Source organism: Labrus bergylta, chromosome 5 (assembly GCF_963930695.1).
Source record: "Labrus bergylta chromosome 5, fLabBer1.1, whole genome shotgun sequence".
In the NCBI taxonomy this organism is placed as follows: domain Eukaryota; kingdom Metazoa; phylum Chordata; class Actinopteri; order Labriformes; family Labridae; genus Labrus; species Labrus bergylta.
The window spans coordinates 10,960,572-10,982,844 of NC_089199.1; the positions used below are offsets into that span (position 1 = coordinate 10,960,572).

The 22,273-nt window shown below is 39.1% G+C and overlaps 3 protein-coding genes across 5 annotated transcripts; 2 read left to right on the forward strand and 1 right to left on the reverse strand.

Annotated features, from left to right (window-relative positions):
- Positions 1–6: 6 nt before the first annotated feature.
- On the reverse strand, positions 7–5,045 carry glyctk (glycerate kinase). 2 transcript variants are annotated; one of them, XM_020628985.3, is made up of 5 exons: positions 4,790–5,045; positions 2,107–2,493; positions 1,861–2,012; positions 1,591–1,766; positions 7–1,501 (listed from the first exon to the last, which is right to left on the reverse strand). In XM_020628985.3, the coding sequence occupies exons 2-5, from the start codon at positions 2,460–2,462 to the stop codon at positions 611–613; spliced, it is 1,575 nt and encodes a 524-aa protein (XP_020484641.1). In that variant the 5' UTR covers positions 2,463–2,493; positions 4,790–5,045; the 3' UTR covers positions 7–610. The 2 variants fall into 2 exon arrangements, with proteins under 2 accessions (XP_020484641.1, XP_020484642.1); XM_020628986.3 differs by lacking the exon at positions 4,790–5,045 and adding an exon at positions 3,325–3,501.
- A 148-nt stretch (positions 5,046–5,193) lies between these two features.
- On the forward strand, positions 5,194–9,066 carry wdr82 (WD repeat domain 82). The gene is made up of 9 exons (XM_020628989.3): positions 5,194–5,543; positions 6,098–6,195; positions 6,804–6,870; positions 6,966–7,065; positions 7,177–7,293; positions 7,399–7,554; positions 7,844–7,913; positions 8,531–8,673; positions 8,836–9,066. Exons 1-9 carry the CDS (start codon positions 5,383–5,385, stop codon positions 8,863–8,865), a joined length of 942 nt encoding a protein of 313 aa, XP_020484645.1. The 5' UTR covers positions 5,194–5,382; the 3' UTR covers positions 8,866–9,066.
- A 1,118-nt stretch (positions 9,067–10,184) lies between these two features.
- LOC109980581 (twinfilin-2) lies at positions 10,185–18,218 on the forward strand. 2 transcript variants are annotated; one of them, XM_020628987.3, is made up of 9 exons: positions 10,190–10,611; positions 14,265–14,443; positions 14,923–15,018; positions 15,136–15,240; positions 15,357–15,371; positions 15,511–15,636; positions 15,757–15,907; positions 16,953–17,074; positions 17,614–18,218. In XM_020628987.3, exons 1-9 carry the CDS (start codon positions 10,515–10,517, stop codon positions 17,779–17,781), a joined length of 1,059 nt encoding a protein of 352 aa, XP_020484643.1. In that variant the 5' UTR covers positions 10,190–10,514; the 3' UTR covers positions 17,782–18,218. The 2 variants fall into 2 exon arrangements, with proteins under 2 accessions (XP_065810822.1, XP_020484643.1); XM_065954750.1 differs by lacking the exon at positions 15,357–15,371 and having other exon boundaries at positions 10,185–10,611.
- Positions 18,219–22,273: the final 4,055 nt, after the last annotated feature.

A 22,273-nucleotide genomic window follows, 5' to 3' on the forward strand; every position in this document is an offset into this window, starting at 1 on the left:
ACAGGCTGATTTTGATTAATTTATTATGTTAATCTTCAGTTGCATCAACGGGAGTGAGTTAATGATGTGCACATGCATTACAGTATTACAGGGGACAGGTTAATTTCTAATTCTGCATAAAAAAGATACACACAGCCTGGTGGGATATAGATCCCTGTAAAGCAGGTCATGTTTTTTTTTTTTTTCAGTGAACTTCATAAAAGCACTGCATTATCTGCACATAGTTTTTTTTCAGGTAAAATATCAGTACATGACATATAGGCATGTTTTAAGGTAACTTGAGGTTCCAGAAGAGACCAGCAGCAACGCTGAAAGATAAGATGGCTGCTTTGTTAAAATAGCTGTTAAAAAGTGGTTACAAAGTGTTTGTGTTTGAAAATACTGATTTCCCTGACGTCTTGAAAAAGCGTTAGCTGTATTGTAGAAATGATGATTGACAAGTTCAGTAATTAGATATTCTTCAGTTGTGCTCTGCTAATAACAAAACTTGTGACACAACTGCCAGTAGACTTTAATACTTCAGTTTCGAAAATGACAAGTCATATAAACAAATTGAGTACTCTAAACATATCCACTGGAATTCAATGATTTTATTTTTTGTGCATTTAAATCATCTTATAGTAATGGGGATTGGTGGAATAAGTAGCATGTGCACATCCATCACATTGGTGCAGGTAAGACCAGGTACAAGTAAGCGCTTGCCAGCAGAGAGACTTGAGAAGAAGGTGTTAGAATCATTGTTGGTTAGAAAGGTATCGATGTGCAGCCCCTGAGCTTGTGCCTCTTCATACAACCCCCCATCAGTGATGGCCCCTGCTGCCTCAGTGGGTCCATCCTGGCCGTCAGTTCCACCACTCAGGAAGACTGGACCATTAGGTGGGATCCCCAGGTCTCTCAGCTCCACTCCCACTCTCATAGCTAGCTCTTGGTTTCTCCCACCTCGACCCATGCCCGTCAGCTCCACAGTGGGCTCACCTCCAGCTAACAGACATGTGGCCCCCCACCCTTCTGTACGCCCTTCACCCAATACCTGCATGGTGCGGCAGAGGTCCCAGCTCTCCACACCAACCTCAGGCCCCAGCCTCAGCATCTCAGCAGCAATCTCTGGAGGAGGCTCCTCCCGAGAGCAGGCAAAGCGGGCCAGGAGGCCATAAAGTCTAGAGACTGCCCTCACATCGCCACACACTCCTGGTGCCACCACTACAGGGCGGAAACCAAGCTCACGAGCACGGCGACCTGCACACATGAGGGCGACACTGTTTGAGCCGATCACAGCATTATGAACATATTCTGATGCAGTGGATTCTTCCTTAGTCTCCTTCCAATGAGGGCCTGGTCTCCCAAGGACTTCCTTTATTGAGGATGGAAGAGAGTTCAACAGCTTGTAACGTTCAAGGACTGATAGGACTTCTTCAGGCCACACCTCACCCCGCACTGTGGGGCCGCTGGCGATCAAGTCCAGTGGGTCCCCAATTACATCTGACAATATCAGCGCAACCACCTGTGGTAAAGTCAGAGGTTTGAATTTCAGAGAATAATGCCGAAATTAAAAAAAATACATCTAAAACATTCCAAATAAAAATACGATACCTTGGCAGGGTGAGCAAAATGTGCAAGTCCTCCACCCTTTAGGAAAGAGAGAGCACGTCGCACTGTGTTTAGCTCTTGAATTGTGGCACCAGCAGCTGCAAGTTTGCGGGTAACGTCCAATTTCTCTTTCAGTGAGATTGGTAGGATGGGCGCAGGTAACAATGCAGAGCCTCCACCTGGACACATTTTCACCACAATGTATACATGAGTTTCATTTCTTTCTTTCTTTTTTTGTTAGAGAAAAAGCCACAAGAGAAGACTCATCTTTACCTGAAATCAGTACCAGCAGAATGTCATTTTCTGTCAGTTCACTTGCCAACTGCTTGATCTCTTCAGCTGCCTTCTGGGCATCAGTATCAGGCAGGTTGTTTTTAGCCCCCTCCATTACTTTGATGCGACTGTTTTCTTTCAACAACAGATGTCTATGACGGAAGAGAAACAATTTACTATGCTACTTAGTGTTATTTATTGTAAGACTTAAAAGAAAAAAAAAATTCAACTAAGGCCTTTGTTTACCCTTTGCCATGCTCCTGTAATGTCTGCTGAATCCCCTTTGGTACGCTTATTAGTCCTTTGACTAAGTGGTCCCCCAGAAGTTTCTCTGCCTCTGCAGCCATACCAAGTACAGCTTTTCCAAAACCCACCAAGTGCAGGTTGTGTTTGAGTGTGAATTTGTGACCGTCGATAGTGACCGAGTCTTCCTTGCGCTTTATACTCTGTCGGACTATGGTGTCTGGCTGCACAGCTTCCACTGCAGCTGCAAAAACTAGGCGTGCACGAGAGTCCATTGACATCTTGCACAACGGAGGTTTCCACCTTCCAATGAGGGCCAGAAAAGGCTGGGGCCGGAACAGGGAAAGAACGCAGGCCATGGATAGTTCAGCTGGTCTGGGCACAAATTGCCTAAAGGATAAAAAAATCAGGAAAAGGGCAGATACTGCACAGTTAATCCTAAATCATTTTTTATTGGTTCAAAGTTACCTTTACCTTAATATAAGAGTGAGATTGGATAATTGTATTATAATAATATTCATTATTATTCACACTAATAGTCTCACAATAACTCAAATGTATGCATTTCTAAGTGGCCACATGGGCTCACATTTCTATGACATTTAAGGGGAGCGTGTGTTAATGTCAGAAGTTACTTCTATACTGCATGGTGTAGTGTGTTCAATTGAAATTATATCACAGCAACAGACTGGCACAGCTAGCATGTTGAACATTGAATAATGAAGCAGTGTTAAAATTAAAATGACATTTGCTGTAAAGTAATAAGAGGCAAGAGTTTGAAACTCTGTGCAGCACATCCGTTTCATGTTCTGTATTGAAACTGTGTTCAGTGCATTATCTCTAATAAAGTAAATAAATGCAATACAATTCAATAATAATATAATAGCCTGTGGATTCAATTCAGGCAAAATTATTTGGCCACGAGAGAAACTTAAATTGTTATTTTATACTCAATGCATAACTTTACTACAGTCCTGTAAATTTTGAAAAGACTACCAGTGGTACAATCTGAAGACAATAGTGTGCTGTGTTTTTGTATTCCTATTTCATTTACATAAATAAAGAACTGTAATAATTGTAATGCATCAGCTGTTAGCTTACATTAAAAAGGCTGAAACAGAAAACAGCCAAACCCTCCATAGAAAACAGTCATTATCATCTCAAGCAGGTGATACATTCCCCTTAAAACTGTGCTATCTGAAGACACATATGTCTGCCTACCTGTGAAGGTAATTATTGGGATATAAAGCCTGATTCCTGTGGAAGCCTGTTATCTGCACTCAAGCTCAGCAGTCTGGCAGTCCAGCAAAACTCTGACCAGGTACTCAAGAGAGTTGTGTACCCTATGTGTAATGATTGACTTGAATAGACCACTGAACACATCAAACTACCTACAAAGCAGCTCGGTTCTCTCTGTACTTTTTATTTAAATACTCAATATTTTTTTTAACAATAAAAGAGGATTCAGTGACATCAAAAGTTTGCACACTGCTGGTGAGCACGTTGGTGTTGACAGCATATTATCTGACAGGCTTTGAGCCATTCTTACTGCCACATAGTGCAAAGGGCATATAGCTTGAAGTTAGTTTAAACTGAAAGCACACTGGTCGTTGCACTACTTTTCTCTACCTTGAGGATATATCTGGATTAATGGTCTGCATTTATGTTCTGTTAGAAAACAAAACATGTCAGTGTGCATCGTGTGTTTATGACATCTAGGACCCCAATTCACAATTATGAAAAGGCAGGTAGCTGAACATGTACATTTGATGTACAAATAATGGTTCTTGTGATGCATTTATCTACAAATGGAAGTTTAAAATACATCTGGTTTCATAAAACCCTCTGCATTCAAAATTCCAGTCACACAATGTTTGAAAATTGTCTTTCTAGGTACATTTTTGCCAACATCTAATATCTATATGGAGTATATTACAATAGAACACTTTCTTTTAACATCTCTGGTTGTGGTTAGGTATTTAAGGTCATGTTGCAAATCAAGGACTTTTTTATAGCAGAATTGAATTTCTTGTGACTTTTTGTAGAAGTTTGAAGACTTTGATTTGTGAGAAACTAGATCAGCCAAAATAGGCATTTTCATCAAGGAATTTTATCTGACTACTATCTCTCATGATTTTTCACAAAGTATATCACATGTACAGTAAAATCTTATTCATATCAGCAACAAACAGTTATTTTCTTTTTAAATGATTGTATAAATAACTCCTTACAATTTTCCAGAGCACAAATTAGCCTACTTTTTTTAGGAGCTCATTTTGGGATTGACAAAGGACAAAAAAACCTTTCATCAAGCAAACTGGAAGCAGAAACTGTTTGATTGTTGTGCTTGAAAAATCACAAAGATTATCATGATGTATAATGTAAATGTCCTAAGTAAAAGTGGTTTGGTTTTATAATTTTGTTTTATAAAATGTAAAAATGTTTTTCAAAATGTAAATTTGTCTCCACACTTTGTAAGTTTGCTTTGAACTTCTCAGCCACCGTAGTATTATGGTACAAACGTTCCCATGACCTAATTAGGATACTAAATGAATAATTGTTGCCCCATAACAATGTGTACGTTACCATGGTCACCGTGAATACTTTACGCTATCCCGAGCAAAAGTTCAAACTCCTGACATAACACAGGGGCCTGACTTTCAAATATATCAAAGTTACTTCATACCTCTTTCTGTGAGGACGAAATTTCTTCTGCTTGTTTCCTCTGCACTTTAGCAGCGTCCATATTGCTACATGCCCTGGAGAAACACCTGGAAGTGGTTTGAAAAACAGAACAGGTACAGAAAGTGCTGGTGTAGGTACCAGGTACACTGGAACAAAGGTCTATCCGATTGTCTGAAACAACCACGCTATTCTTTCCTCGACGTGCTTATGAGCTGAGACTTGTTTATTATAACGTCTCAGCATTTGGGAAATAAGACAGCGCTATTAATAGTATATTTCTGGGCTCTTAAAATGCTCAATGGGTTTCTAGAGCGGAACTATCGCGATAACTACTGAATCATGTGATTTCAGATCTATGCGCGTACTCATTCCTGAATGTGCGCGTCACCGAAATGGCGAAGGCGGTGCTTTTGGGTCCCTCCTCAGAGTAGAAGTATTACAGGCGGGCTTTTGTCGCTTATTTTGAACCATACCTTACTTAAAAAAACAGTTTGCAACATTGTTGAACATTTGTATTTTTTGGGGGGACATCTGTACGCCGATTAAAAAGTAAAAGGAGGGCCTGCTTCCCCTCAGACACAGCTAGAGGCCACCATGAAGCTGACGGACAATGTGCTGCGGAGCTTCAGAGTTGCTAAGGTGTTTCGAGAAAACTCCGACAAAATTAACTGCTTCGATTTCAGCTCGAATGGAGAAACAATTATATCCAGCAGCGACGACGACTCGTTAGTCCTCTACGACTGTCAAGAGGGAAAGTAAGCGCAGATTCAATCCATTTCAATCGTATTGTTTTTTTGTTTTTTTTTACGTTAGCTCGCGTTGCTATGCTAGCTAAGTGAGGCCTGCTAATCACAAGCGATGGTATATGAGATGATATTTCTACCTGTGCATGTAACTAAAAAAAAAAAAAAAAAAAACATAATCACTACATTGTGTCCTTATCATGTGTGTTAAGATAACATCACGCGATATTAAGCAATAATGTTTGTCCATCATTTAGGTTGGGAGTAGACAATAATCTCCCAAAATGAATCATAAGACCTCTGCAGTGATTTCATTGTATTGGAAGTTGATTTACAAAAAAAAATCTGCTGAATAAATGTTAGCGCCAAAAGCAGTGTTAATAAATGTGTTACACACCTCAAAAAACTCCTTCAGCATTTAGACATTTAGACAAGCTTAAAGGACGTTTCTCAGCATGTATTCTATATTTAATATGTTTTGATAAATGCACATAATCATATTTTTTCATCTATGTCGTTTGGGGATTAAAATGCTTATCTCCCTCATGTGCCCTGGTTTTTGGCAGACCCAAGAGGACCCTGTACAGTAAAAAGTATGGAGTGGATCTGATCAGGTACACACATGCTGCAAACACTGTGGTCTACAGTTCCAACAAAATCGATGGTATGTAGATGCACACATACTTGTTGGTAGTTTTCATTTAGTAACTTGCATGCATGAGGTTAAGTTTAAGCTTGAGTTCATAATGTTAATGAACAGCTCATCATGGGATCACATTTTACTTTGGTATGAGATACAATCAGACTTGTGTTAGTAGTCGATGTAGTTGTTGTGTTTTAGTTGACATTTGAACCGCCTCCCTCTGATACATGAAGGAACAATGACTGACAATAATCCCATCACCAATATAATGTTTTACTCGCTGGTCTGTTGTAGCTGTTTTAGTCTGTCCTCACTGTGACTTGTCCTTATTCGTTGTGGTGCATGTATCTTGGGTTTTATGTCAACAAGCCCTGAACAGTGGTTGATGTTTGCAGGATAGGAAACCCTTGAGGACCGCTGCTGAATTCACAGGAAAACACTGCTCACTTTGGTCTGAGGTAGTTGTTTGTACAGTTTGAGGGTCTGTGATTCTGCCCCATACAGGAGCTAACTGTACAAGTGACTGCCTTGCCCACGGTTGAGTCAACTCATCAGAACTGCCTGAAATCAATGTAATGAGAATTCTTGCTTCTGTTGGTAAATGATGTGCTGTTTTGTTCTTCTTGAAGATACTATCCGGTACCTGTCGCTTCATGACAACAAATACATTCGCTACTTTCCTGGGCATAACAAAAGGTAAGGACTGGATTATTGCTTCTCTAGATTTGAATGTGAAGGGATGAGTTGTAGGGTAAATATCATCTCATGAGTTCATTGTGTCTCTTCACCAGGGTGACATCTCTTTCCATGTCTCCTGTGGATGACACATTTATATCTGGCTCACTAGATAAAACAATCAGACTCTGGGACTTGCGGTCTCCGAACTGCCAGGTGAGTGCCTTTAGGAGAAATTCAGCAGGTTCTCTATTGGTGTTGTACTTGTATGTCATTTGGCGAGCGTTAAAACGAGATGCTGATCCCCTTTCTTCTGTACATTTTAAGGGTCTGATGCACCTGCAGGGGAAGCCAGTGTGCTCCTTTGATCCAGAGGGCCTCATTTTTGCTGCTGGTATAAATTCAGAGATGGTTAAACTTTATGATCTGCGATCGTTTGATAAGGTAAGAAGTGTAACTGTGTTAGTGCAAAGACATTACGTAATAATAACAATAATAATAATAATAAATCTATTTTGTGCAGACATTCACAATTCTTCATGCTTACAGGGTCCCTTTGCAACCTTCAAGCTTCAGTATGACCGGACGTGTGAGTGGACGGGACTCAAGTTCAGCAATGATGGAAAACTTATTCTTGTTTCTACTAATGGCGGAGCCCTTCGCATCTTAGATGCTTTTAAGGGTGCTGTACTACATTCCTTTGTGGTAAGGGACGGCTCATTGCCCGCATTATGTTAGGAATCTACTATCATTTAAAAAGAGAGCAGAGACAGATTCACATCTAAATTCAAAGTTTGTAGTGTTTGCTATTGAAACAAAATTTTAAACATTGGAAGAAACCCTTGCACAGTTCAATCACATTAAAACAGGACAGTTATATTAATTCGTTTTTTATTCATGTATATAACGATTTAAGATACCCACAAACTCCACATTGAAACACACATGGAAATAAATGATTTTCTTATGGATGCTTTTGTTTGTTTGTGAACAGGGCTACAACAACAGTAAAGGTGTAACACTGGAGGCATCTTTCACCCCAGATTCTCAGTTTGTTATGATCGGTAAGTTAAGCTCAAACTCTCCCCCTTCTAAATACATTATTATTATTTTGAAAGTGGAAAAATAATTTGAGCCTGAGGTCAAGCTTGAACAGAATGTTCACTGCAGATCTCCCCACAAGCGCCACTGTTATTTCCCCATTACTCTGTAATGCAGTGTTCATGATGTTAATTTCTTTTCAACGTTTGAAAAGACAATTTGATTAGCTGACACCACTTAAGCGGAGTTAACATTAGTGTTACGGTTGATTTCATATTTATGTTTACCCCACCGTACCGTTTACAGAATGGTGTTTTTAATACCAGAAGAAAAAAGGTAGAAAAAAAGCAAAAAGGTGCTGTTCAATATGGATTTTGTTGGTGAGTGTGGTTAAATCCAAAATTCAGCAATGTCAACATGACATTTAACAATGAGCTCTTACTGCATGTTCTGTCTAAAAGACTTAACAGTTCATAGCTATTTAACAGATCGGTGTCTGATAAAAGACATCACTGCAGCAGCACACTTTGCAGTTGAGACACACACCTGACATGCATTAAACCCTGAAGTATGTAAAGGTGTGAGGGCCCGGTCAGTGCTGCTTGCAGCCCTGGTTACATTTGTTCTTCGCTTCTTTCAGGCTCTGAGGACGGAAAAATCCACGTCTGGAATGCAGAGAGCGGTATGAAGGTGGCTTTATTAGACGGGAAGCACACAGGACCGATCACCTGCCTGCAGTTCAACCCAAAGTTCATGACGTTTGCGAGTGCCTGTTCCAACATGGTAAGTTGGGGGGGTCTTTATTTAACCTATGTCCACACTGACTCAGTGAGTTTCATCACTGAGTCGTGAAGGACTTTGTGAAAGTCATGTTCGACTGTCAAAAATAATGAAAACAAAATAGTTCTTGTGACTATACAATCTACATTTCTTCTCATCTTTCAGGCTTTCTGGCTGCCCACGATTGACGACTAAAGACATGAAAACAGGGCTCTTTGTTGATTGCAAGAGCAAACGAAACCAGCAGGGGTCAGCACTTCTGGTTCTGTGTGTGACTATCACAGGAAGTGTGGCCCACTAAATACAAATTGTAAATAAGTTGTCTGCAGAATGAGATCGTTTGTCTATTCTTTTTTATATTTCTATTTAACATTAAACAATTTCTTTGTAAAATGATGTTTTTGTCTGATTTAATATATGGCTTTAGAGAGTTTGTGTATATTGCACAGGTTAAGAGAACTTATGTTAAATGAAGCTTAAAACTAAATTCAACCCCTGAAAAAAAATCCTTTATTGGCAAAAAATCTGGATTCATTAGAGTGATCTTGATATAGATTTTCACTAAATGAATCACACTTGTAACTCCTATAAAGAGTTGTGTTTTGTTTTACAATTTTTGATGTTCATTCATATGACTTGTTTCAACTCTGGCGGGTCATTTTAAGCCTAACGTTTGTTTTTTTGTTAAATTTCATTTAAAATTAATGTATAATTCATAGCAGTAAGTAGCTTATTGTTCATCAGCATGGATTCGATATTGGATAAATGTTGACAGCATGGCTGTGTGACTTGACGCCTTAAAAAAAACATCTTACACAATCTGTTGACCCTCACAGTTGTCACGTGGAGTAAGTTTAGAGATGTTCCATGGACTACGATGTGTAAGTTGTGTAAACTTTCCAAAGCAATATGTCCCTTTTGAACTAATGTGACTCCCTTCCAACGACCAAAACAGCTGCTGACACTTGTGAACTGGTAACCTGTGGGGCTCTTTTCTTCTCAAGGAAAAATCAGCGTAACAACTGACGCTTATCTATATTCTAATTCCTCAGTCACATACTACATTATACTGTACCAGGCCGTCTGCACCTCTCAGGGCCCTATAATGCAGCTACCCAGAGGAAGAACTGACAGCAAATACATTGGTTTGTGATGTGCTTCTCTTGTATTTGCAGTGCATGACCGCCTTACAATTGAGCACTGAGAGGTTAGTCATAACAGCATCTATTCTCTTGGCAGTAATGTTGGTTATGAATGTTAGTTTGTCCTGGCTCGTGGCACAGGACATGCTGAAAGAACAGGTGGAGCAGGAAAGGTTGCATGCTGGTCTGACTTTCCCATAAATTTAACACTTTACTAACATGGAGACAACACACCTGACTTAAATTGTTGGCTCAGAAGTTGGTAAGTAGGTTCACAGGTCAGAGTGTCTTCCTGCGCTTTAGGTCTCTCTGTGGTGGTGGTGGGGGTTTCATAGGCCAGTTCACAGGACCAGACAGTCAGCCAGTGGGAGCTAAATTTGGCAGAGAGGTGATCAGGTTCCCTCTCTGTGTGCACATGATACTGTCCTAGTTACATGTCCCTTCCCACACTGTGTCAGTCTCTCGTTGGGTCCAGACACCTTCACTGATCATTTTCTTTAGAAGTAAGTCAGAACAGAGACATCAATATAACTAAAGGACATTTCAGAAGCAGGTTCCGCCTTTTGGACTTTAGGGTCTTTTCTTCGACTGAATATTTTTGGCCTGCTGCTGTGGAGCACCAGTCCTCTCTGTTGCTGATCCTCTTGTCTCCCAGTTCCACTGCGACAGCTCCTGGCGGGAGGAAGAGACTGCTGACCCGCCATGTTCCTCGCACTTGTGGTGACGCCAGAGTTGAGGAACTTCCTGGCCAGGGCGAGAGGTGGAGGGGTGCGCCTCATCAAGGTGCGCATCCAAGATGGTAAGTGACCCAGAGAACAGTGGACAGTTCAAGTCACACTTAGTGAGACAGTATAGTTTGTAAGATATTGGCAACATAGGTCATGGCTTTAGTTTTGTCAATTATAGAGTTCTTAAAATGACTTCTTGTTAGGTAATTTAATTTATTCTATTAAAAGTTAGCATTAGAAGTTAGAGGTTTAGTTCCTTTGAGCATAAACATTTTAAACAAGCAGGCGGGCAGCTGTACACAATAAAACTCCTCATGTCAACTCAGCTGCTGTTTTTACCATGTTTGGGAATGTTGTCCCTTCAAAATGTAAAATGTCTAGCTGTGTGCACATGACGGCTTTGATACTTCAACAGTGAATCACAAGTTTTTCCTGATTCGACTTTTAAGTTCAAATGAAGAAAGGAAGAAAAACAGACACTTGGAACTCAGTGTTTTTTAAAGCTCAACTTAAACAGTCATTAGTGGTTTGGTAACCTCTCTGATTTTGATTTTGCTTTGGTCCTTTTGAGGGGTCTTACCTTTCAGGTTGGAAACCTTAAAACACAACATGCTTTATAGCTGAGACATGGCTGTTTATAACTTAAGGTTGAAAGAGTTTTGAAGGCCAATGGTTTCCAACCTGGGGGTCTGGACACTCACAAGGAGTTGTGAGATGAATCGAAGTGGTCATGAAACAATACTAAAAAAAATATATCTTTTTTTATCTTCTGATTTCTTCTTGTGAAGTCCTGAAGTTAATTTTGCTTCTTCTCAGAACCAGTCTGAAAATTTTCAGTTTAAAATTGATTATCTTGAGGCGCTGGTTTAGGTCTGTTGTTAGCGCAGGCGTCCCACATACAGAGTCTACAGTCTTCATCGCTCTGGTCTCAAGTTCAACTCCCGGTCCTAACACTGTTAGGTGCATGTCATCCCTTTCTCTCTCTCTCTCTCTCTCTCTCTCTCTCTCTCTCTCTCTCGCTCTCGCTCTCGCTCTCGCTCTCTCTCTCTCTCTCTCTCTCTCCCCCCATATTTCCTGTCTGTCTTCAGATGTCCCCTCTAATAAAGGCAAAAGCCCCAAAATCCCCCAAAAGTATTTTTCTAAAAGTCCCACTGTTCTAAAGGACTCCTCTAATCATTTGAATGAAACACGATGCTGCACATTACAGGAAGATTTTCTAAAGTTGTGGCTACAACTCAAAAAGAAATGTTGAAAAACCTGAAATACAACAATAGAACATCAGAACAGACAAATACTACTTATTCCAAACATTGTTCGAGCCATGAACTTTGAGGAAAGACATCCTGTTATTTCCAGCTACTTTCTTTATTTTAAAAATAAAAAAACTGGTTATTGTTTCCATCCAGATGGCTGAAAGGAGCATTTAATAGATTCTAGGAACACTTTCAGAACACTAGTTATGTTTAAAAAAAATGAAAACTGCAGGGCTTTTCAAAATTCTCATGTTGAGAATTCTCATTCTCAACATAATTGCTACGCTGTGTGACTGAAGTTTAAAGGCGATACACGGGAGGGATAAACTTGTGTCTTGTGTGAGGAGTAATTGTTTAGATGTGGCTTCTTATTAAGCGTTCACAGAAAAAAAAAAAAAAGTAATCAAACACTGCTCTGGACTTTGTGTAGCTTCTAGGAAAACGGGATTTCATCTGTATTGCGGGGACAGGCGTTCAGTGTGTCAGCTGAGCAATCTGTGCAACACGAGCAGTGAGGCAATGTGTGTGGAGGCAGCAGATGAAGGGCAGACTGATGTGTTCATGAGGTGTTTATGTCTTGTTTTCTTATATGACCTGCACCACACTTGTAATCGGACTCATGACTGATGCATTCTTGGACAATTTGGAGCTATTTTTGAGGACTGTGGAAATCATGTTGAGGATTTGGAGTCTTATTTGGATGTGTTGATGTCAGTAGAGACAGACAGAGAAAGGATGTCAGGTCTGTTTTACTTCCATTCTAAAGTACCCTCAGCTTCCCAGGCGTCTCTTGGATATTTTAAGCAACATGTGACTTGACATGGCAACTTGTTACTGCCCAGTGACACGCAATGTTTTCTCCAATGTCAAAAGAGAAACAAGATCATAGGTGATTTCATCGTCGTTGATTTGATACAGCACATGGTGTCCATTTACAAAACTACCTGGCCTTACATTCTCAATTTTATTTATTTATTGTTTACAAATTCAAGGACAATAAACAACACCCAAACTAAGTAATTTCCATAACATTTTATACTTATGTGGACACTTGAAAAACGGGGACAAACAGAGAATGGCTGATGGAAAGTATGCGTGTTGCAGAGCAGGAATGTGTTGTGGCTCGGAATAGCACCATGCCCCCAGAGACGGTCAGGAAATCCCCCCCCCTGCACCCCACAAGGACATCAGGCTTTAGATGTTGTTTTGTTTCATTGAGCCATGCTGTCAGGGTTTGGATTGTGTTGTCACATGTGTCCCCTTACATTAGAAGACTTAACCACAACATGTCAAGTCTGAACAAATATACTGTGTATACCAGAGGGGTTTTTCTTTGCAGGCTTTCATTTACAGAACATGGAGCAACACAGAGAGCAAACAGTGAAGCCTCAAGGGCGTTGCTAACAAATATTGCTAAATTTACATGAAAAGCTGTACTGTGTGGACGGCTGAATTAAGAGCTTAAACAATTAGTATATCAGTTATCCCACCAGCAATTACTTTTGTAATCAGTCAGAAAACTCCGGTTCTCTAACTTCTCAAATGTGAAAGTTTACAGATTTCCTTTGTTTTGTGACTTTGTTAAATGAATCCTTTTCTGGAGTGTTTTTGGTCTAAAAACAAAAGTATTTAAAATTATCATCTCTGCCTGTACAAAACTATACAAAAACTTATATAATAATAATAATAATAATCAACCTTTATTTAAGTTAAGAGATTGTATTTGTACCAGCGTGCAACAATTTGAAGCCTGTTTATTTTTCAGTGATGAAGACAGTTAGCAGAGATTAAATGTAAATGTCATTCTTATGGTCAAAGAAGAAAATAAATAAATACCCCCAAAGTGTCAAAAAATAGTTTAAAAATAGAAAAACCTACAATGACTTGGATGAATGTGCATTATCAATAACAGACAGGACCAGTGAGGACTAGTATAAAGCATCACTTCACTGGAGGGAGAGGGAAAGTGTTGGAGAAGTAATTTAGTGAAACAAGTGAAAATCTAAAACAGTTGGAATACATTTTTGTTCTCTTTCATTTTTTTTACCTCATTTTTTTCACGTTTTGTTTAAATGGTATGCCAATGACCTGACTTTTCAAAATGTTTTTATGGTTTTCAACTGTTCATATTGAATGATTGCAGGTTTTCTATTATTGGCTTGGCTTGCTATTTGCTTGTGTATTAAAAGTCATAAATTAATTAAATTAAATTGTACTGCATGCTTAAAAGCCCTTAGACATCTTAACACATTACAACATCTCATTTTCAACAATGAACCCATACTTTATAGAACATTACATAATCAAATTGCATTAATTCTTCTAAATGTAAATGCTCACTGCTTGTGACTGCAGACGTTAGCTGTCGTCTCTTGACAGCTATATCAAGTATGTTTGACTGTGCTCTGTAAAGGATATGTTACATACAGGGAGAGCGTCAGATATGTGATGAGTAGTGGTCTGACTTTCAGAACAGCTGGTGCTGGGCGCCTACAGAGAGCCAGAAAGGAGCTGGGATGAGGACTATGATCACTTCCTGCTTCCTCTCCTCGACGACCTGGAGCCATGCTATATCCTGTACCGTCTCGACTCCCAGAATGCACAGGGCTACGAGTGGATCTTCATTTCTTGGTCTCCAGACCAGTCTCCAGTATGTCACAGCATTACGATTCAAGCACTGCAAAGCTGTAAACACACGTTGATGTTCCAATTCAAACGCTTCAAATTAAAAGGATATTAAAGGAGTATTCCACCTATTTAGCACTTCATTCCCTTGAAGATGTGGGATTTGTGTAAGTCACAATTAAAAAGAAGTCCTAGGTATCATACACACTGTCTATTGGTTGCACTCATTGTATTAACATATTTTTGATCATAAAACAGCCTTGAGGTAAAATGTAAACTCAGAAAACTCTGTATCAAATTTACATACACTTAACCCAGCAACAAAAACAAATCTAATGACACTGATTTTAATGTACTTAGTCTAAAGCATCATCTGATGGAACTGATGACATCATCAAGGTAACTGGATGAAATGGTGTAGTTCACCTTCAAAACTAAGTTTTCCCGTCACAGAAACATACAGTATCCAAACAGCTCATTGATCTTCCCCTCGGTTGGTTTCAGGTGAAACAAAAGATGTTGTATGCAGCAACTCGTGCCACAGTGAAGAAAGAGTTTGGCGGTGGCCATGTGAAGTATGAGATGTTTGGCACAGCTGAGGTGAGAGAAATTCAATCCATTTCATTTGACTGCGGCAGAACGTCTATTCTGCTTTGATGACCTGTTTTAAAAGGTGTGTCCTGTAATGATCCTTCTTGCTTTTGCTTGCATCACTAGGAGGACATCTGCTTGCTGGGCTACCAGCGTCATGTGTCATCCTGCTCTGGTCCTGCCCCGCTCACATTAGCTGAACAGGAGCTCCAAAGGATCAAAATCACAGAGGTGAAAGGTCGACTTGCCCTCAGTTGTGATGACATCACTGCATGGGCCCTGTCTGCATGTGTTTTCAACTTATCATCTTCCATCTTTAATGCAAATCTTTGTGTTTGTGTTTTTAGGGCTGGGTTAAACAGGTATGTTTCTGGTTTGATTTGAGAAGGGAAAGTCAATAAGATTAAAGCTATACCTGAACTGAAATTGTATCTTTTTGTGGCTCTTTCTTTAGAGGCCTTGATAAAAAAAAATGTGTGTGTTGCTTGCTGCCCCCTGCAGGTGAAAACAGAGAACAGCGTAGATAGTAAACACCAGACGCTTCAAGGCCTCGCCTTCCCTCTGCAGGAGTCGGCCAAAAGAGCTTTTCAGCAACTTGCCCAAAAACGTATTAACTACATACAACTGGTGAGCCTGAAGAGTTCATACTGGAGTTCTTTTAAAAACACTCAGGCATTGCTGATGTATAAGACATATATTATTTAACACATCAATTCAGTACATATTTGCATTATTCTTGTGTTTCAGAGGTTGGATGTAGAGAAGGAGACGATTGATCTTGTCCACTCCAACCCGACAGAAACTCGGGAATTGGCTCGCAGAGTTCCCAAAGACACTCCCAGATACCACTTCTTCCTATACAAACACTCCCATGAAGGAGACTACCTGGAATCTGTCGGTATGTCACTGATCCCATAATCCCCCTTTTTCTACATTTGTACAAGATGTACACTCATGATTGAGGAAGGGGATTACATCCTGTGTGCTCCTGGTCTGCAGACACAGAGAGACGCTTAGAGAAAGCATTAGTTCATCCCTTCTTATCTGTATCTGTTGTTCTGAACTACTTTTACAGGCTTAACATTTAGGTAGAACTTACTTCTGACTTGTGTGTGATTTTTTTCTTTTCCCCATTGTTTCATCTGAGAGATTTGCATCAGTCTTGCATGCAAAAGCATATAACCTTATGAAACTAGAATGAGCTACATTTTGTCAGAGAAGGATTTTTCATGTTCATTTTATATACTGTATTTGTTTTTATTCTTTGTTCATCAATCCTATGCAGCAGTCTTAAACTGCTCCTCTGATGTTCTTACATCTTAATGGGATCTGCATTAATATCATATCAGTTTTAAACATCTTTTGCAGTATTGTTTTTCTGATTAAGGTTACATAATTTATTCATTTTTCTGTCTTTTTTTGGTAAATTTAGAGTCACACCAGAAAAAAAAAGTATTTATGTATTATTATTTAGCAGCTTTCTTAATCGAATTCTAGGAGCTGCAATTTGTATTTTTGTGTCTTTCTTAAATCAATAACATATTATATTTTCATACTTTGTTCGACATTAAATTTTGACGTAATTTGCTATATGTATTCTATATAAGTGTGATCATTTACCAATTCATCTCAAATTTAATGTAATTCTTTTAGGCACTGGTGGTGGCTTTTAGTTCTTGAATACTACACATTACTCTGTTTCTGTACTTCCTGTGTTGTTATTGTTTTTAAAAGAATGTTTAATTTGTTTAAAACTCAGTTTTCAACCATTTTTATTCTTATGTTTAACACTTTTAACAATCTTTGCAACCAGATTTTCCACTTATTTAATGTATATGGGGGCATCTTGGATATTTGGTTGAGGATTTGAACAACTGATGTGTATCAACATCAAATATGTATAATTCTTAGAAGTCTTCTTCTTCTGCCTTCCCTTTCTACAGTGTTTATTTACTCCATGCCAGGATACAGTTGTAGCATTAAGGAGCGGATGTTGTATTCCAGCTGCAAGAGCCGATTATTGGAGGATGTGGAGAAAGATTATCACTTGGAAATTTCTAAAAAGGTAACAGAATGAGAAAATACTGACATAAGAGTTTCATACAGGGACTTAGCTACCACTAAAATGTCAAGCTGGAAGACTGAATTTGCAAAAAAACATTTAAAGGAAAAGTTTTCAACAAGTGTGTTTGTTTGCACACACTATAGTGAACCCTGCTAGGCTTTAACCGTCTCCACACCCTAAAGCCAACTTCAGAAGTTGGACAATGGGTTTTTTTGATACAAGATTGGCTTCATTACAGTCAAGATGGCTGCAGAGATAACAAAAATCCACACACATGCGCGACTGAATGCATGATCCCCTCCGAGCTTCAGGCATTGATACAAATCAAATTAATTAAACAAAATCAGGGTGTTTGTTATGTGAATTTTTACTCCTAAAAACTGTTCAGATCCAAACTGTTACCACCCCAAGCATGATAATTAGCGTCAAACTTATTTATGTTCAATGGCGTCAAATGGATTTTTTAGGCTTCAACTCTGAGTACAACACTTTGTTCACCAGTAGTTTTTATTACATTTATTTTCTTCTTTTTTTTGCAGCTGGAGATTGATGATGGAGATGAACTGACAGAAGATTTTTTGTATGAAGAGGTCCACCCCAAGCAGCATGCCCACAAACAGGCCTTTGCCAAGCCCCGCGGCCCCGCAGGGAAGAGGGGACACAAGCGCCTCATTAAGGGTCCAGGAGATAAAGTGCAGGACAGCTAGAGGAGGGCACATTTCTGATATGGTGGAGTCTGCAGTTCAAGCCAATCCCATCTCCCCCAGCCCTGCTAACTCCTCCTCAGGTCCAGTGGAGTGGACATGGGGATGGATTTCCTCTGCTGTTTGTTGACTGAAAAACTTGAGCTATATTACAGATTTGCTTTAATGAACAATTCTAATGAATGACCTTCAAACGTGTCATTTCTACAGACAACAAGTCCCACAAGCATATCAGACACATAAATCTAAAGCGGCCGCTGCCATTGTGAATTAAAGGTCTGGTTCTTCCATACTTAAAATAAGATGCGTTAACTAGACTTGATGAACAGTCTGATGTTTCAGTCCTAATTAGTAGTCGCTAAAAAAAGTTTTGTATAAACATGCAAGATTCACTTGAAGACTTGAAAGGATATTCTAAATAAAATCGTGTTTATACTGTGGTTTTTAGATGTTTCTTGGTACAGATTTGAGTACTCCTATTCGTCATGCATGGTCACATGTCTGTATATTTTCTACATGGTTAGCATGGTCATGGGATTACTATATCTCAGATTGAAGACGTTCTAAATTTAACCATCAGCTGTACATTCAGGCATTTATGCTCCAGTCGTCAACACCTTCTTGTCAATTCAGGGAGTTGAAGTGAGTTCACAGTTGTTGAAAGGCTGCACTGTTTTGATATACCTGCATGCAAATCAATTTCACACACGTTCTGCCCTGTGTGGAGAAACTTTTCACAACTGTTAAGAGCACTTTTGATGCACCTCCACATCAGACGGTTTTGTCAAGCTGCCCTGAAGGTTATCTAACCTGTGAGATCAGTTTGTGTGGATTTTGCAGCCTTCATGCCTTTTCAATCCTCCTCTGTGATTGCGACATGCTGCTGCAGAGAACCAAAACACAAAATCAAGGTTGAATCTGGGATAAGCACTAATGGTTTCATAAGTGCTAATCTGACAGGGAAGGGGAAATCCTAGTCAGCTTTTCAATGAACTGGTCATGAGGGTGGTGATTAAAAATCTTCAGCTGAATAGATGCCTTCTTGTTTTTTTAGATGAAAGGCCTTGTCATTACTGTAACACAACTATAGCCATGTTGGCAGCTCTGTCAGGCTGCACAGTCAAGATACAAAAAAACTCAAATGCTAATGTTAGCATGCTTTAAATGATAGCATGTAAGTATTTTTTAACACCATGTAGTTGATAAAATGTGTTTATCAAAAAAACCCTGGTGTTAAAAATAGAAGCAAATATGAGAAACTGCACCATGAGCGTCCACTAGAGGCTGGCCGCAAAAGCCAAGGAATCCCCATTAGGTCATATCAGTCATGGTCTCAATAGCTAATTTCTTAATTGTTTCATATCGTGCAGGTGGTGATTTATTTTAAAACTCATCCACTTGAATTGTATTAAGCCTAGGAGTTATTCATAAATCTTCATATTTAGGGGTGTTGCTGAGTTGACTGACAGGGGTTTTTGTAAGCGTTTGTTTGTCAGGAGGCAAAAGGTCCATGCACCTCAGCTCTTCGCCTGTTTTTAGATTGATCAAAGGTTTGGTTTAAATTAACATTTCAAATATTGCGACCACCTATGAGTGACATCACTGAGACTACGTCCATGTTTCATATAGTCTTTGATTCAGACCAAGTAATTTTACCTGACAAGAGGAGTCTCATGATACAGAGAACAACTACTGGGACCTTTTTCTATTCCTCACTCTTCTTCAAGTGGTCTGAATTACATTAATAACCATTACAGCACAGTGATTTGATAAAAAAACAAAGGAACAATAAACAGACTCTTATTATACTGATAGCTTGATTTGGATTGCAGTAATGGGTGACATACACACAGTAGCAGTACCAGTCCACTTCCAGTGAAGTTCCAGAAACCCATTATGAAAGTGGAGCAGTATGAATAATTAAATAAACAACACATTCAATCAAAAATAAAAATAAAACTTTTGTACTCTATCAGTATGGTCTGCGGCCTACACCTATGAGTGTATAGCTGTTAGATATTTAGTTTAACAGCACTCCCTCTTGATTGTCATTGCTAATGCTGATACTGATAATGAGAATGTTAGCTGCAGACATTTTGTCTTTACTATACTTAGGTTACTAAATCAAGATTAAATCTTGGGAGTACCACTGTATAATTTACTCATTTCTATTGCATTATGTTATATATTCACCACTAGTATGGCTAAAATGAGTTGTCACATTTTGAACATTGTGACATGCAACACATGTGCACTATTAATGTATAGATGAAAATGGTAAATGGACTTGAGCTTGTATAGCTCTTTTCTGTCTTTTTTTTAACTCTGCATGCCACATTCATCTATTCACACCACGCTACCACACTGATGACTGAGGCTGCTATGTAAAGTGTCCGTCACACACGCCGAGCAATTTGAGTTTCAGTGTCGAATCCAAGGACGCTTCAGCATGTGACTGCAGAAGCAGGGACTCGAAGCCACGGTTGAGAGACACCCGACTCTACCACTGACCAAACTTCACATTTAAATGATTTCACAGATTTTGGCAAGAACAGTTTAAATTCTATATCTTGACAAGAATTTCTTCAGCTGGCTATAGGAGGGATTCCTCCACAGTTCTTTATTGGCTTGGTACCTGAGAACAAAGAGCTGCAGTTGAATTAGGTTTCTGTTTCTAGGTAATTGCAGATATTCTCAGAATCTTGGGAACAGCTATTTTTCCATCAGATTCAAAGAGGACAACAGCTATTCAATGTGTGCTATTCAAAGATATCAGCATACAAATACATGGCTTCTCTGGTGTATATTTGTGGAGTGTTGTGCAGATAGGCAGCTTTGTCCAGCAGTCTAATGCATGATCGAAATGAAGGCATTAGTCACAGATGAAAAAGGTTAAAATCATTTGTTACAAGGAGGTTAAAGCTATAGCACTGCTATATCACTAATCCCAGATTATTTTTCAGGAACACATCACTGAAAGGGCAGCAGTGTTTGTAAATGAAATATGAAACGTAATAGTCAATTTAGGGAATTGCTGGATTTGTGAGAAATATGATTATTTGCTTTAGACATTAGACATTTTCAATGGTTTTAGGTTGTGGAGGAAGTACTGACACAAACAATTATTATATTATTGGAATATAATATTCTCTCAACTGGTAAAACTGACTTGATTTTACATATCCTACTAAATATACAAACTATTCATAATTCAATTTTGAATTATTAATGTAGCCTATTTATGTTTTTGGTCCTCTTTCAACATAACATTGCTCTGTGAGTATAATGAATCTCTCAAAAGTATATTCACTTCAAAATGTTAAATTCTTGTTAGAGGTTTCAAAAGAATGACACCTACTGGGGCCTGAAAGATTGATACAGTGTTCAATCTTCAGATTCTTAGTATCTCCCCTGCCTTCCTCGTACAGTTCTCTCCAGTAACCACAAGTCATCATCATCCAGATGGATCTAATTTTATGTCCCTGGAGTCTGTCCTGAACTTGGGAAAGCCGCATTTTTCAGAGTATGCTCTCTAGGATTTCAATTCCAAGACATCCTTCATATTGAAAACATTAGCACTCAAAATACAATTATTTTCTGAAGACAGTGTTGTTTTTTTCCATCAGCCTTTGGGATGCAAAATAAAGGGATGTAAATTTAAAAAAACAAGTGTGGCGTTCATTTCTCTTCCGAAAGTAAAAGAAGAAACACATTTGTTAGACCACATCCAGAGGGGATGGATGAAGTCCAAAAGACTTCTTAGAAAAATATCTCACTTCTAAGTTTCGTGGAAAAATGTGAGATTCTGCTATTTGGGATCAGCAGGTTCTCGTGGATAGATTTGTTTGTAATCTACCAATGCTTCTTTATGAGAGAGACAGATTACTCACTGCTCAGACTTTTGTTGGACTAAATACTGATTGTTGCTCTGAACAAGATGTCCCTCTGAGTATTAACCAGATGGTGATAATGCAGCATCAGCCTGAAGCTGTTATTATGCATTATTTTACTAATCAAAAGGATAATATTCAGCTAATGTGATTTCCTGGATAGTTGCCCTTGGAGATCTGAAATTGGAAATGTCAGCCGAGATATGTGTGCAGATATCTAGGCTATAGCTCCTATTTTACCATTTTCTATCTTGAGCCCTTATATCTTTGGATAGGCCTATTTAACTATTGGAAACACATGCTTTGACAAAGCATCGTAATCCAACATAAAAGTCAGGGTTACAAACGGAAACGACCCATGAACATAATGTTACTTATCTCTAGACTAACAGTGGCATTTTGTTTTATTGTGTTGTCAAGATAACTCCTTTTGTCGAGCGTAATTACTCCGACCAAAACCTCCGAGAAAACCTCTCGCCGCGTGTTTTTCCACCCTGGATCTAGGGAAATCTATATTACTGGAAACAGCCTGTGTGCATTCCTATTATCTTTAATGTCGAGGCGGTGAATTCCCCGAATGAATGCTCTGTCGGGGCCGCTCGGTG